Genomic DNA, 17,208 nt, shown 5'->3' with positions numbered 1-17,208 from the left:
TATATATATATACATACGTGTATATATCTATATATATATATATATAATTCTCTCTCTCTCTCTCTCTCTCTCTCTCTCTGTATGTCTGAGTTTAACAAATCCACTAGCTCAACACCTAAGACTTGTGCTTTAAAAAAACAACTCCAAACACCCTTCATCCCCACCCACCCACCCAAAAAAAAAGGGTTTCAGAGCTTTACTATTCAGTATTTAGCCAGGAGTAATTTGCAATCCATTTCTAAAATTAACCTACTACCAGTTTATTTTTACTGAAGTCAAATTTACACAGCCCTAAGCCATCTGAATATCTATTTCTAAAATTAAACTACCTACCAATGTACTTTTACTGAATTCTAAAAAACACAGCTCTGAGCCTTTAGAACATGAATTGCTTTCACGCCTTTATACATCCTTCAGAAAACTGAACAAGTTTAATACCAATAATCCATCTAAATACATGTTGCTTGCCCGTACTTGAACATTATCCTCTGAGCTGTGGACAACGTTACCAGTTCTAAGCCTTCTGAACATGAATTACTTTCAAGGATTTACATGTTCTTCAAAAAAACGGTGAACAAGTTTTAATACCACTAAGTCTTTTAAACGTGTATTGCTTTCTAGCATTTATCCATTCTCCCATGAGCTGTAACAATTTCTAAAGTTGTGGACAATTTGAAAAGAGTACTGCCTGCCGGCATTAATGATCATGTACAATAAATAAAATTTCCATCATGCGGCAGTTAAAAGTGCTTTGAGCGAAGCTCGATGAAAGTGAAGACTGTAAAGCTGCTTGGCTAACTGCCTCGCAAAACGACATTAAACCTGTGGGAAGTTTGATGTCAGTGATGACGACTGAAGCTTGACTGAAGGAAATGATGACAAATAAGTGTCACACAAAAACACTAACATTACGCTGAGTGAGTTTTTTAAAGATGAAGAAAATACATAAAATTTAACTTTTAAGAACAAACTTTCTCTCTTTGAAAAAAAAATTAATAAAAAAAAAATTCTCAATTACATGAGTTTATTATGAGTTGATGTTAAGGTTGTTCTAGTGTAAACCGGTTATCAAAGAAAAAGGTTTCAGTCTCATAAAATACCAACTACATACCACCACAAAACTAAATTTTTATTTTTTTAATTTTTTTAAAATAACTATATATTTAAGAAAACTAAATTAATAATAATAATTGTAATAATAATAATAATAAAAAAAAATAATAAACCCCACCAAAAAACATAAAATAAAATAAAACAAAAACCTTACAAAAACAACCCTAAACATTTTAAAATAAACCATAGCTATTTAGAAATGCCACTGAGAAAGCAAACACTAATCTCAACAATACATACCTGTAGAAATTGTACTTAAACTTAGAAATTAAATCACAAGCACCAAGAAACCAAACCCAAATTATAACTTTAATTCACTGAAGAATAAAACCCTTGAAGCCCCAAACCAAACACACAGAGAAAAGGAATCAACCACCCGTCAATTCATATAGCAATTTTGCAATTGTATGCCATAATGTGATAGATATACAATAATTTATACTAAATTAAATGATGCACCTGTATAGGTAGCACCAAACCAAATAATTTCCAGCTGGGTCAAAGTTCGAGGAGCACCAAACTTTTGATAGAGAAGTTAACACCACAAGTCCTGTGATTGGTTATAAATGTGAGTGTGTTGGTTGTAAAAAAATTTAGTTTCATCTGGGCTAAAAATGTATACAATTTTATTTCACTGTGTCAAGTAGCCTTGTGCTTCGAACATGTATGGGGTACATGTAAAAAAAAGTACTCAAATTTTGTGCAAAACTAAAAGTGTGGTAAAAACATCTAACTATACCGAAAATGAGCCATGAAAGGTACCATTTTCTGCAGTTAATAATTTGAGGTAGGGGTTGTAGTATTGATATGTATGGGTCATAGTTTGGTTGATATATTGCATATAGTGTTTTTAAACACAAATGTTAACATGGTCGCCTATGAGATTTTATTTGGTATAGTCCAACCTATACAGTCCCGGCTAGTGAAATGTTTGTGTAAATTATCAACTGTATTACTGTAATACATAGGGCACAAACCAAAACATCTGTCATGACTAAGTGACTTTCTCAAACATTAGTTAGATAGTGAATATATAACCTACGGTGACCTCTCAACACAGGTGCTTGTTTAGTAGAGATGGAAGCTTAGTACAAGTGACTGCTTTAGCACATTTAACAGTACTAGAGTTACACCAGGTTCAGAAGTTGAAACAAAACCAGGATGTGTATATATGCGTAACGCAACACAGTCATTGGACTATGCAAAAAGTTCACAACGAACCACATTGTAGCCATGCAGCTGAAAACTACAGCAGGTAAAAATATATTCCCTAATGGCCAGTTAGATTTCCTTGAGTGGTGGCAAAACTTCTAGAATGTCAAAACTACAAAGTGGTCTGTTTATACATGAATGAATGACTGAATAAATGAATGTTTAACGACAGCCAAGCACGAAAAATAAATTAGCTATTGGGTATCAAACAAAGGTTGTCTGTAGATAACTGATCGGTATACTGTATAACTCATACTATAGGTATATGTGGATGGTTCAAGTTAAAAGTTAAAGTTTGTAAAAATTGTTTAATGACACCACTAGAGCACATTGACTTATTAACCATCAGTTATTGGATGTCAAACATTTGGTCATTTTTTACTTGTAGTCTTAGAGAAAAGATGCTACATGTTTTCATTAGCAACAAGGGATCATTTATATACATGTTCAGACAGAACAGTACTTACCACAGCCTTTGCTATATTAGTCATGGTGCACTGGTTGTAATGGGAAAGAAACAATCAGAAAATGGGTCTACTAGTCTACGGTAGTTTGATCCTACCACAACCTTTGATATATTTAGAAAATTTGTTTTTAATTTTCATTATTATTCATACTTACCTAGTACTAGCACAACAACAATGCTGTACGACCTCGAGTCATAACCTACACTGCAGAATTATCTCCCCTTGCCGGATGTATGACATACACCCACACATGGGCAGACTGTATACCCTCGTTTTTGAATCTGCAGTCCTACATTGTGGTCGTGTTCGTGGTAGCTTTTAAAACTTGTTAAATTTGTGTGTTAAATTGTCATTGGTTTTATTCTCTGTTACATTCTCTTCTACTCCTTCATACAAGGTCGGTTAGGGGGTAGTTCACATAAGTGATTAAGATGTTGGATATGGCTTCCTCTGGAATAAGACTATAGTTGTTATCATGAGCATAGGAAGATGCTAAAAAGTGTGTGTGTGTGTGTGTGTGTGTGTGTGTGTGTGGTGGGGGGGGGCACACTTTTATATTTACACACATTTATACTATTATAAAGCAAATATAAAGCAAAATATCTGAAGTGGGGGGGGGGGGGGGCACATGCCCCATTAGCCCATCAGGCGAGCATATTCTACCAACTGAGCTAGATCCTGCATTCATGAGTGATTTGGGGGGGTTTTCTTGGCTTTTTTTTATCACAGCTCATTGATGGTAGAGAATTCTGGGTTATCACTGACCCATGGTTGGCAGTTAACACAGTTCAGCATACTTGCTGCCAAGAAGTAAAACACAGACTGTCATAATACCGAGCTGGCATGTTTCACAGTTTCAACACCAAACACACACAATGATTATAAAATAAACAAACTGATGTTCGTTAGCAAAAACACTTTTACAAAAAACAAGTAAACAGTCAAATGAATAGCTGTATGATCTGGGTTTGATGGAAAAACAGCTCATGGATACATACAACAAGTACTTATGTTTGTTAACAAACACTGTATCATCATATTAGCAAGAACTTGTCGCTTTAAACAACTGCTGGTTAAACAGAAATTAATACATATACATATGTATTAGCAATTTTTTATTTTTTTAAATGGAAGACTAATATTCATGATGTGATATATGTGTTTATTACCCATATGATTAAAAATATCTTTGTACATATCAAAGTGATACTTCCTACTATTACGCAATGTGGGATGTAACACTTCGAAGTCACACGATGACATCATCAATTGGCACACTACAATCTTACAGCAACATCAACCAAGCGATTTGAGTGATATAACAAAATATTGATTATGAGTAATAAATAGGATATTAAACTCGCTACAATTTCATATCATGTCGCTAAAGCTTGTGACAATTGCACATTATTTCACTCGGGACATAAACATAATACGAAATAGAAGCTGATTTAATATCCTATAAATATTACATCAAGACAACAGATCATTAAAATGCATATACAATATAAAAAATATTTTTTAAACCTCAAATAAATGTTCTAGTTTTTAAGTTTCAACGTTATTTTTAAAAATAATACTTGCACTTTAAAATGTCATATAAAATTTAATACTGTAGATGAAGTGTTAAGTGTGGCATTTAAATGTTCTATCCTGGTCTCTGGTATGTATGACACAAACACAATCCTACATCTATCAGAGAACATAAAAAAAGATTAAAAAACGACTCTACTTTATGTGTGATGCATTCTCCAGTGGATAGCTTGCTGTAACAGATGTATTTATAACTGCACCCTAGCAGGAGGGGAGGTCTTGCACTGCATGTGATAACACGATGTGAAAAAACACACAGGCGTTCACAAAGATTCGAAGAAGTGCCATCTATTTTCTACACTGTAGCTAATCAGTGAAAAGTTCATGAAAACAGAACATGACATCAGTTAACAGGCCAACGTGTTAAAAATGTGTCTGTTAACGTCACCTGTCATTTTAACAGCATGGCAGCATATATGCTGTTTCATCCTATAAACACAATAATAATAAATAATAAAAAAAAAAATAATAATAAAAACTCATATAATATTGAGTATGAAAAAAAGGAAGCAAGTTGACATGATTTTCATTAGTACTGCTCAAGTACAAGATAGGGTGATTTGAGAAAAAAGAAAGAAAAAAAAGAGGTATTTTTCCCCATTACAAGTGATTGCCAAGGTAGTGGCAGTACATATGCTGGTAGATCTTGTATAGGTGACAGCTGGATAACAGAAAACAAAAATAGCCCCATAAATCTCTACTCATCTCGGTCTTCGGCCAGTGTAATAAAACCTGCTTGTGGGCAACTCAATACTCTTTTTGATGGATTTTCATATACTTTTTTTTTACGTTGGCTCGTTATCATAAGATATTGATTGCCAGTCTGTCCAAAAAATAAACATAACCTTCTCATTTCTATACGGGCACTGATATAACATACCTGGTTTTTAAAACATTTATTTTTGTTGGGCTTAATATCACAACAGCAGGTGTGTCTATTTTTGCATACCTACTACAGGTACGAGACAGGTACGATGATTTATCAAGCTGTGGATAGATATAATTACATTACAGCAAGTAGCCAGACTATTTCACTCGAGGTTCTTTTTTTTTTCATTATTCTTTAACACAAGTGCTTTTATTAAGTATGTAAGACCGTCTCAAACAATTTTTTTTTTTAATTCCAACAACAACAATAGAACACTAGACATTGCTGTAAAAAAAAACCCAGAAGTGAGTGATTAATTCCCCTAAGATAGATCATGGCGAGCTATTTAATATATTACCAACTGATACCATATAGATTCACATGCTAAGGGGAGCTACAGATTATTCTCCTTGAAGTATATGTAATGTAAAGCAGACCTGCAGGTTGTGCCCCACATCCCTAAGGATCAAAACATTTACTTTTTTGTCCTAGTATATGTCTGTGCCCCCCCACTAATGCATGCCTCACATTCACATATTGCTTTCATAGGCCTGGAAAGAGGAGTTTATGTAACACAGCCTATAACAACATATATAACACCCTACAATAGAAGAGTTTATGTAACACAGCCTATAACAACATACATGTATATAACACCCTACAATAGAAGAGTTTATGTAACACAGCCTATAACAACATACATGTATATAACACCCTACAATAGAAGAGTTTATGTAACACAGCCTATAACAACATACATGTATATAACACCCTACAATAGAAGTATTGGGGAATGTCCAAGTAACTCTCCATTCCTGAAAAATAATGGAGCGTTGAGACAATACTGTAACTTCGCAGGTGTATTTTAATGTCTTAACACCCTATGGTACATGAGTATCACAGTGTAAAACAGCATTACTGCAGACTAAAATGGCAATACATGTAATGGCCTATAGTTAAAATTTGTTTTGTTTAACGACACCACTGGAGCACATTGATTTATAAATCATCTACTATTGGATGTCACACATTTGGTATTTTTTTTTATACAAGTCTTAAAGGAAACCTGCTACATTTTTCTATTAGTAGTAAGGTATCTTTTATATGCACTATATGACAGGACAGTACATACCATGGCCTTTGGTAAATGAGTCGTGGGGCACTGGCTGGGACCGGACCCCCCCCCCCCCCCCCCGAGAATGGGTCCCCTAAGGTTGTTCTATCCTATGATGCAAGCACCTCAGTTTAGCACTCTATCGTCTGAGCTAGAACCCGCCACATACCAAACGGTCTGTGAACACGTCTGAGCTAAAACCCGCCACATACCAAACGGTCTGTGAAAACGTCTGAGCTAGAACCCGCCACATACCAAACGGTTTGTGAAAACGTCTGAGCTATAACCCGCCACATACCAAACGGTCTGTGAAAACGTCTGAGCTAGAACCCGCCACATACCAAACGGTCTGTGAAAACGTCTGAGCTAAAACCCGCCACATACCAAACGGTCTGTGAAAACGTCTGAGCTACAACCCGCCACATACCAAACGGTCTGTGAAAACACGTTTGACATACAACCTACATCTTTGGTGCAAAATCATAGCAACCTAATCTTTTCAACTGAATACAAAATACATTTTAGTACATAATTTTTTTTATGTGATTTTAAATCGGACATAAAAGAAAATAATTTCTTTTTCTGCAGTGACCTTTAAAAAATATCTTTCTCGTCAATTTTTTTTTTATTGTATCTGTTCGGCAAGTTGCCATTTCTCACTAACATGTAATATACATTTTGCATGAAAGATTTCAAATTAAGTATTTGCTTTGCCAATAATCACCCTTGGGCCCAACTATTTTTGATCTCTGTGCGAAACAAGCTCCGCAGTTCAGCCGAGCCAAGAGAAATTATTTGTTTGACCCCCGGAGTTCATTTCACTCTGATTTGTCAATCATCCATCAACATCAGTTACTGCTCCGTAGGGCCACCACAGACAAATTAACAGTCACAGTGCATGACTGCTAATTAATATACTTGATCTGAACAAAAAATATATCCCCAAAATGTTTCCCAAAATAAAGACTTCAAAATCAGTCCTTTTTTTTTATCTCTGCCAAAGCAGGGCTTGAATAAGCAACATGAATACAAAGTTTTCAGAAATACTAGCACATGTAATAAAGGGGAAAGATAAAGCACTTTATGAAAGTAAGTTGAGAGTTAATCTCCACTAAACAGATATCAGTATAATCTTTGTTTAATAATAGTACAAATACAGATCACTTTACTTCAACTTTTTAAATTGCCGAAAGTACCAGATGAGTTTCATAACACCTGCAAGATAAGATTAAATAATATTTTATTGCAGAAATTACAGATAACTTTACTTCAACTTAAAAGAAACTGCTGAAAGTACCAGATGAGTTTCATAATACCTTTAAGATAAGATTAAATAATATTTTATGGCAGATGTATATTCCACACTTAAAACTGTGTGCAAACAGTACAAAAACAAAAAGACTGACAGCACTGAAATACACTTAGGGTATGCTCTTTACATGCCAAATGCAAATGATGGCATGCATATCAATCCCACTGGGATATTGGGAAGGGGATACTGCTGATGGTGTATGGCAAATGGTCCACTATGTAACACTTCATGAACACAAGACGGTACCCACTTCTATTAATATCTGCCTTCAAAGGCCACTGCATTGTTATTTAATATATCACAAATCAACAGATATTCCTTGTAAGAGACAGACAGGGACTTAGGTGGGGCTCGAGGGGTCTGGGGCCCTATTCTTGCTCAACTATTTAACTCTGTCTTTACATCAGGTGATGAGTCTTGTTTATCAATGTCACCAAACTACATCACACTAATAGTAGTCTTCCGTATTAAAACAGTCTTAGGTCCGCACACTTGTGTGGCAACAGTCTGGTTCCCTGTGTGTGTGTGTGTGTGTGTGTGGTGGGGGGGGGGGGGAAGAGTGGGAGGGGATATAGCCCAGTGGTAGATCACTAGTCTCAGGTGTGATGGGACACATGACTGATAGCCCTATATGCTCTCAGGTTTTTTCCATTCTTAACCAATTCCCAATGTTTGGCATATTAAAGGCCTTGGCATGTACTGTAATGTCTATGATATACCAGTTGTGGTGCACTGGTTGAAAGAGAAATACATGTAGACCAAGCTTTTTTCTGTAGATGTAGTCTATATGGCAACAGAGGGTTTATTCTTGATCTTGTCTAAATACCAAAGAAACCAATATGATATCAGATACCAAATAGCCATAGTTGACAAATGTGCTGAGGTGTGCGCTAAACAAATATTATTTTCCTTTTTTTTTCAACAGGTGTCTGCATTACACAGGTTCCATAATCAGACAATACAAAATCTTTTATTTACTTTGCCAAGAACTAATATCAATTAATGAAACTACCAGATCCAGATATAGAACTGTTGCAGACAGATGTTTCAATCATAGCTCCAACTCCAGGGAACACATACAAGAGTATCAGAATTACTTAATATTTCCACAAATCAAAAAGTCATGATCACAATGAATCTGTAGTTATTTCTCCTGACTGTACACTAATGTTATGGGATCTGTGAAGGCATATTTCTCATCTATCATACATATGTCAGCACCAGTCTATTTCCTCCATCAGAGAGCCATCTGAGACCCTGCCACAAATTCTCTCTAATGGACTGGAAACTAAATTCTCTTCTGCCAATGGGCATCCAGAGACTGGATGTGTTGACTGGCAATTAATATCTTCGGTTTCCAGTTCCCAGACAGTGTCACACTGAGAGATATGCTCATTTGATTACTTACTAGTGCTGTCAGAACACCAAAATAACATTCAAATGGCCTATTCACAGAGAGTCAGCATGCACATGGTGTATGATAGATACCAGTATTAGAAACAAACATGGAAACACACACATGTACATCAATAAATAACAAGTACCAATATTAGAAATAAACACTGACAGATCAATAAATTACATGTTTTTTCTTTACAACGGAAACTAATAATCTGATTAAAAATGGCAACTACATGTACATGTATGCAATTGGAGTGGGTGAACTGACATCTCGGTACATACACATATGGAAGTACATGACACAGCCAAGGTTAGGAAGGAAAGATAGTTTAACAGCTCAGCACACATTTTAACTACAAATGTGTTTTTACACTGGATCAAGAGATATATGTAGTGGTATCCTGCTGTTGTACATACTGGCTACTACTATCAAATGCAGAAAGGGATCTCTTATATGCACTTTGATATAGGAAAACGGCAGTACATACCACAGTCTTTGATGTACCAGTCACGAGACAGTGGTTGGACTGGGGATGGGAGAAGACTATTGATGATGATCATCCTATGAGACAAGCACTCTACAAGAGATTCATCATATATACCAGCACTGGGAATAAAACTGACAACTGTCTTCAACTTTGAGTACCGTATATCTTCGCCTATAAGTCGAATTTTTTTCACCCAAAAATTATTTTATAACTTGGGGGGTCGACTTATAAGAGGGTAAAAAAAGTTCACCAAAAAATATTACTGTTTTGGGGATTATTTTACAAGTTTTATTGTTGAAGTATGCCATGTATTTATACTCAAATATGTTAATTTGACACATTTATTTTTTATAACCTATTTTTTTTGGCATTAGAACGGTTTTGGTTATGCGAAAAGGCGTACGATCTCACTCACATGCCAAGACAACAGTCCACTTAGTTAAATTAACAGTCATCACTAATAGTAAAAATGTAAACAATACTAACTACCTGTTGCCTGAGTTTATTTTGAAATCTGGTCACTGGCATTAATGGTTGTGTTCAAACAATGTTTTGGCGGTGATTAACTTCATGAATATTACTGAGCTTTCCCTTAAAATAGACTGATCTCTGCAGTTCACTTATCTAGAGCAATAGGGACACACATCATTTGGTACAAAAACCAGTGTACTTTCCAGAGTTATCCTCCTTACATGTATTAATATGGGGGCAAAACGTGATACTTTCAGTTTTATCGTAGTGATCTGTTGTCAGTGTTTATAAATAAAGTTGTTGTCTGTGCACAAAACCATCTGTACAGTACTATACAGTAACAGTCAAACAGCTTTCACTCTCTACTAAGGGAATATTTCGTTTTGATGCTATGTAATAATGATAGTTTGATTGGAATAGTCTGATCATATTGCGATGTACAAAACGTGAAAACCGAAGTTTGTAAAATAATTTTCTTTTGTTCAAATATTATTGTTCTCATGTGCTGAAAATAAGAAATATTTCAATATTTATAAGTAGTTTTTCATGGGTCGACTTATAAACGGGTCAATAAAAAAATACGTTTTCAGGGCTTGAAATTAGGGACTCGACTTATAGCCGAGATCGACTTACAGGCGAAGATATACGGTATCTCAGTCTGTGCTTATAAAACTTTGAGAATCTAGACTTAAATCTTTAATGACATCACACACTTGCAATCTGTGTGGTGTTGCCATGACGTTAACGTCTAAGATTCTAATATTAGAGTCTTAAGTCTAGACTGTAATTTCTTTTATAACCATTTTGAAAATGATCAATTTTACTTGTTTTTTTACAGGCTTGCTCATCTGCTTTCATCTACTTCTGATGTTTCTATTTTTCAATAAACTGGCAGAAGAACATAAGACACACTCACCTGAACTTGATGCTATGAATTTTCTTGACACCAAAGCTCCAGACACCACCCAGTTTCTGCTCCAACTGACTGTTGAAAATGTGCTCCCACAGATACAAGCCTGCAAATATAGACATATTTAGTTAAAACATGGATCCTCTTAAAATAGTACATCACAAGAATTTTGTAAATTATAATTTCTCATGTACTATAAACTGGTTTTTAAAAAAGCTGAAGAAAACAAACAAAAAACAAATTTGTTGTTGATGTTGATACTATTGCTGTCACCACAACCAGAAAAGTAATCTATATCCTGCCTTCTCACTTTGCTGAATTAGACAGAAATACACAAATTGAAATGACCAACTATTATGGTTGATTTTTCATTTGTACATCTTAGTACAATAGAATATGACTAAGCAACGCAAATATATATGTATTCATCTGCCCACTTGACAAGGCAACACAACCATAATAATGATCTTAAGTAGAATATTTCTGATTCATCAATTTCATACTATCTTGCTATACCCAAAGTCCAACATTATTCATAATGGTATGCATCAATCCTTACATCTACATATACGGTACCTGCAGTGTTGAAAGAGTGCTTCAACAAATAAAAGCCAATAGATCTAGTTTCAAATATTGAAACACAACTAATTGAAGTCCAATGTCAAGCATATCATATTAATGCAATATCTCAATAAATCCACACATGCACATAACCCTAACCTGGTACAGTATTTAATAAATATTGTTAATTTATTTATGAAACGATTCATGTAGCTGAAATTAATTTTACAGCCGCCTGGCAATAACCATGACTGGAAGTGTCTGACCAACACAAGGTTTTATCACCAGCAGATTATGTCTCACAGAACAGGGTCATGAAACAAATACTCCTAAAAAGTTAACCAATCAATGTCAGAAATTTTACACAAGACAGAAAATGGCCGACACCATTTTACACTCCATCTTCCCATTTCCTGTGAAGTTGAACATAAAGGAAAGATGTTCCTCCACACCAAATTGATTCTGTGCCCTACAGAACTAGGCCTGCCACTAAAGGTTCTCGTAAAAAACCCTTCTATAGTTTACTCAATAAAGAGTGAGGGAAAAAAAAACCTAGCTGTCAAATTGATCACCACTGCAAAAAGAATTACATCAAAAAGATTCTATCTGTGAGGAAGATTGCTAAAACCATTTAGTGCAGTTCAGTTATTCACCTCAGTAGGCCATGTTATAACACAGAATTATCAGATACTTTGAAGTAAGCACATACATGTTTATGTAAATGTAGTAAAAGCCTTTAAAGATGTGTAGTTTGTGGCAAAAGCCATGGTGAAACTTGTGAAGTCAGTGCACTGAAATATGAAGGGAATGTTTTAACACACCAGCATATTACTCAATTAGTAGAAGACCTCATTGTTGCTCCCTAACACCCCCCTGAGACTACATGTAGTTCAAGGAGAGTACGTTTTAGCTCCCCTTAGCAAGTCAATATGGTATCACTACTATCAATATAGTAATATCTTAACTGGCTCCACATAATCTAAGTTAGGGCAGCAAGTAATCATTCCCCTCAGGGGTTTTTTCATGTTGTGGTCTGCAGTGGGTATTCCTGCCAGGTGTCAAACATATAGTTTGTTTTGTTTAATGATACCACTAGAGCATATTGATTCATTAGTCATCGGCTACTGGATGTCAAACATATAGTCATTTTGAAACAGTCATAGAGAGGAAACCCGCTACAATTTTTCCATTTGTAGAAAGGGATCTTTCATATGCACCATCCCAGACAGGATAGCACATACCACGACCTTTGTTACACCAGTCGTGGTGCACTGGCTGGAACAAGAATTAGCCCGATGGACCCACCGACAGGGATCGATCCCAAACCGACTGCGCATCAACCTAGCGCTTCACCACTGGGCTACATCCCACCCCCCTTAGCACGTGAGTTAATATGGTATCATTATTACCAATATGATCATATCTTAAACTGTTACCCATAATCTAAATTAGGGGAACAAGTAATCACTATCTTCAGGATTTGTTTCATGTTGTGGTCTATAGTGGGTATTCTTGCCAAGTGTCAAACATATAGTACTTGTAACACCTTATTTACAAAGTTGGAGGAAAAGACCTGCTGACAGTACTAGTACAAAGGTTATTCTTTTCAATTAGCAGCAAGGTTTCTTTTATGTATACCTCCCAGAGAAGATAGTAGATACTGTGGTATTTGATATACCAGTTGTGTAGCAATGGTTTGGAATAGTACAAAACACGAAAGAAAAGATATGTCTAACAATATCCAATACAAAAAGCACAACTGTGTCTGTAGAACATAAGATTACATGACCAGCCATTAATAACTAAAAATATTGTACAATTTCCCCATAAAAACACGGTCACCTAGTGCAAGTTTTCATGACAATAAGTGCATTAATATTTAAACTTTTCCCACACTCACACTCCCTGTTGTGACCACAAAAAGCATTACGTTAAATACACATTACATTATTGTAATTAATATTTCACAGGTTTTTACCAGAAAACCATGGTCCCTTTCCTGACAATAAAATGCATTACGTTAAGTACATTCATAGCTCTTGATTAATATTTTACAAGTTTCCCACCAAATCACAGTCTATTTTCCGGACAATAAAAGGCACGCTGGTAATTAGATAGGATTACAAAAATGTTTCATTCACACACATCTAATGCCAATCTTTATCCCAGGAAGAAACACATCAATTTGCCTCGAGCAACTGAACAATTTTCTGGCTGAGAGATTTCAAATACCCCATTCTGATAAATGGCGGCTCATATACAAAGAGGCTGGTGATTTCAATGGATTTCACAGTCAGCTTTCTGTCTCTGACTGTGGGACCCCCTACTGACATACCTATACCTGCAAATGTATGTTAGTAAACATACAGGTCCTGGTATTGTACAGGTCTGGAAAAGACATATGTAATTGTATAATGACACCTCAGCACATTTTAAACTATGGCTATTTGGTGTCTAAAAAAGGTTCTTTTGACACATGCTGAGAGAGAGATGGGGAGATGGGGGGAGAGATAGAGAGAGAGAGAGAGAGAGAGAGAGAGAGAGAGAGAGAGAGAGAGAGAGAGAGAGAGAGAGAGAGAGAGACAGAGACAGACAGACAGACAGACAGACAGACAGAGAGGCAGAGAGGCAGAGAGGCAGACAGAAAGACAGACAGCAAGATAGACAGAATAGAGACAGAGTAAGATGGACAGAGAGAGAGTCAGACTGAAATAAAAAAGAATGAGACAAAGATAAAATAGAGTGAAACAGAGACTGACAGAGAAAGGTAGAAATTAAACATCACATTAAAGAGAGAGAGAGAGAGAGAGAGAGAGAGAGAGAGAGAGAGAGAGAGAGAGAGAGAGAGAGAGAGAGAGAGAGAGAGAGAGAGAGAGACACACACACAGAGAGAGACAGAGAGAGAGAGAGAGAGAAAGAGAGAGACAGAGTGAGACAGAGAGGGGGTAGACACTTGGGTAAACTATGGGTTATTTATGTTTGATACTTTACACTGGGGTTGAAGATGGGTTGAGGAAACTAATGTGTTACTTACACCATAATTTATTACGGCTGTGCCTTTTGTACGAGTTTCAGTAAACCTAGATCACAATCACACTACAACTATATGGCTTGTTACACCACCTTGTCAAGGTGGTTTTCCTCCAAATTTGTGTGAAAACAAAAAATCTAGCACAGATATTATGTTTTACATTTCTATCATACAGGTACAATTACCACTTTGCAGTAAGAACCTATTTTTGCAATTGTTTGAACCAATTTATTTAACGACACACTCAACACATTTTATTTACAGTTATATGGTATATATGATTAAGAACCACACAAATATTGAGTGAAGAAACCCACTGTCGCCACTTCATGGGCTACTCTTTTCAATTAACAGCAAGAGATCTTTTATATGCACCATCCCACAGATAGTACATACCACAGCCTTTGATATACAAGTTGTGGTGCACTGGCTAGAACGAGAAATAGCTCAATGGGCCCACTGCTAATGCTAATGATGATGTGGATTTTGTAAAGTGGTAGACAATCATCCCAACATTTGAACATTGCTCTGGATTCTTTAATTCATTCATTCATTATAACTTGATTTGTGTGCTTATATCAAATATTAAGGTTCAAGCATGCTGTTCTGGGCACACACATTAGCTACATGTACCTGGGATGTTATTCAGGGTTTGTAGAATTTTCAAAAAATCCACTAGCTATGGGATCAGTGATTTTCAAAATCCATTAGCCTGGTTTACTAGCCCTACCTCTGTATGTACCGCAAATCTGTACCAAAAAGACTAAAAAGTAAAACAAAACCCACAAAAAAACAAACAAACCCCAAAACAAGTGCAAATACCATTAACTATTCCAAGTAAATTTATTTATTATATACACAGCAATGAAATATATAGATCTACAGAAACTATAAAAGTTATATCCGGTGAAAAGTCATATTTTCACTGTATTTTAGATACAGTGAAAATATAAAAATTGTATTTACTTTTTTGTAAACGGTCATGATTAAATTATCTCCCTTTGTGTTGTTTCTTCGTATTTAAATTTCATGATTACTAATGCATCTGATCGTATTTTAAAAATAAAAAAAAGTAATTTAAACAACTGTACCAATAAAAAAAGGATATGAATTGCAATTACAATAATATATCTAAATGAACTGAATATGAAGCTAAATAATGATGACACAATGTCTTGTCATTGAGTGCAAGTTAAAATTTAACAGCATTTGATTCGATCTGGGTTTTTTTTTTTGGGGGGGGGGGGGGTTGAGGATCACTTTGTCAGGTATGTTTGCACAGCAGTATTATTAAATAAATGTTAATAATTAAAGATAATGTTTATTCAAATTTCTTTTAAAATGTCTATGGTCAAGTAAATGTTCTGGAAAAGTTCCATCTGAAGAAATATAACATGGAGTTACGTGTTTTCGATAGGATAAGAGAAAGATATTAACAAAAAGTGAAAGATATTGTCCAAAATTAGGAAAGATGTATATAATAAAAATACCATTTCGTGGTGTTTTTTCAATTATAATTTTTATGTCAACTAGTGATGTGTGAAAAAGATATTTTCACTTATTGCTTTACAATTCATGAAAATATGGTTTGCACACCTCACGAGTTGACATAAAAATCATATTCGCAAAAACCCATGAATTTAACAACCTTTATATATTTAAGTTAGTGTACCATTAAAAAATTCTCTCAAGTGCTATCCTATTCTTTGCAGATAAATAAAATATAACGTATCACATTTATTTTTGTATTATGCCTACAGCGTGTTACTTAGAATTTAGCAAATCATTGAGTACCAGTGTAAACAACATGATTACAGTATTTATAAGACAAAAACCCATTCTGTTCAGCTTAGAAGTGAATCAAATTTAACTGAAAAGTTAATTAATTTTTAAATGGTATGTATTGATAATAATTAGATTTTGATATGAGATTGGTGAACAAAAATGGCAACATTTCTACTGGAGATCGTAGATTTTTTTTAATTTTTTTTTTATTATTATTATTTTTTTATTTATAAATTACTTGCCATCAGGCATGGTGGAATAAACTATTTACTAGCCCGACCGTGAAAAACACTCGCCATGGGCATTGGTGCACCATATTCAAGAAGCCCCGTTATTCGTTAGTTAATGAGAGAGAAGTCTCTGTAGTGGTCTTACACCTATCCTTTGAGCTGTTAAATCTTATCCTTGGTGAGAGCGGATACCAGGATGAGGACCCAAACACAAATACTACCTCAAGCTCCCCCCACCCCCACCCCCACACCAAAAGTAATAAATTCTAAAATAATGTCCTGTTGAATTTAGACACAATTAACATTTCTCATTAACACCACAACTCAGGAATCATTGAGGATCTGTGAATGGATTATAGTGATCTCGCAAACTGATGAGAGTGATAGAAACACAGCCACAATAATACAACATGTGATGACCCAAGGGGCAGTAACTGCCATATTACAATCCCCATGACAGCCATCACATTAGGAGGCAAAGATGTAAACACGGTAATGTGTTAGTGGAACATTTCTGATATGCTCAGAAGAACATAACCATCTAAGCTATGTTTTAATATTGTTATTTTTACATGAGACATGATACAGCAGGTGAAGGAAACTCTGTGGACAATGGACCATCAGGCCACAATCTGATTGCTGTCATCTGCTG

General features: G+C 35.3%; 1 protein-coding gene across 1 annotated transcript in view; it reads right to left on the bottom strand.

The window, feature by feature from the left end:
• Window positions 1–17,208, bottom strand: part of LOC121369246 (ribitol-5-phosphate xylosyltransferase 1-like) — a 128,340-nt gene that overhangs the window by 21,866 nt on the left and 89,266 nt on the right. Inside the window, exon 3 of the mRNA XM_041494202.1 lies at window positions 10,956–11,055. Within this exon, the coding sequence (XP_041350136.1) occupies window positions 10,956–11,055 (100 nt within the window). The remainder of the gene's footprint in view (window positions 1–10,955; window positions 11,056–17,208) is intronic.

This window comes from Gigantopelta aegis, chromosome 3 (assembly GCF_016097555.1).
Source record: "Gigantopelta aegis isolate Gae_Host chromosome 3, Gae_host_genome, whole genome shotgun sequence".
Lineage (NCBI taxonomy): Eukaryota > Metazoa > Mollusca > Gastropoda > Neomphalida > Peltospiridae > Gigantopelta > Gigantopelta aegis.
The sequence above is the reverse complement of the archived record's forward strand: the minus strand, read 5'-3'. Positions and strand labels throughout refer to the sequence as shown.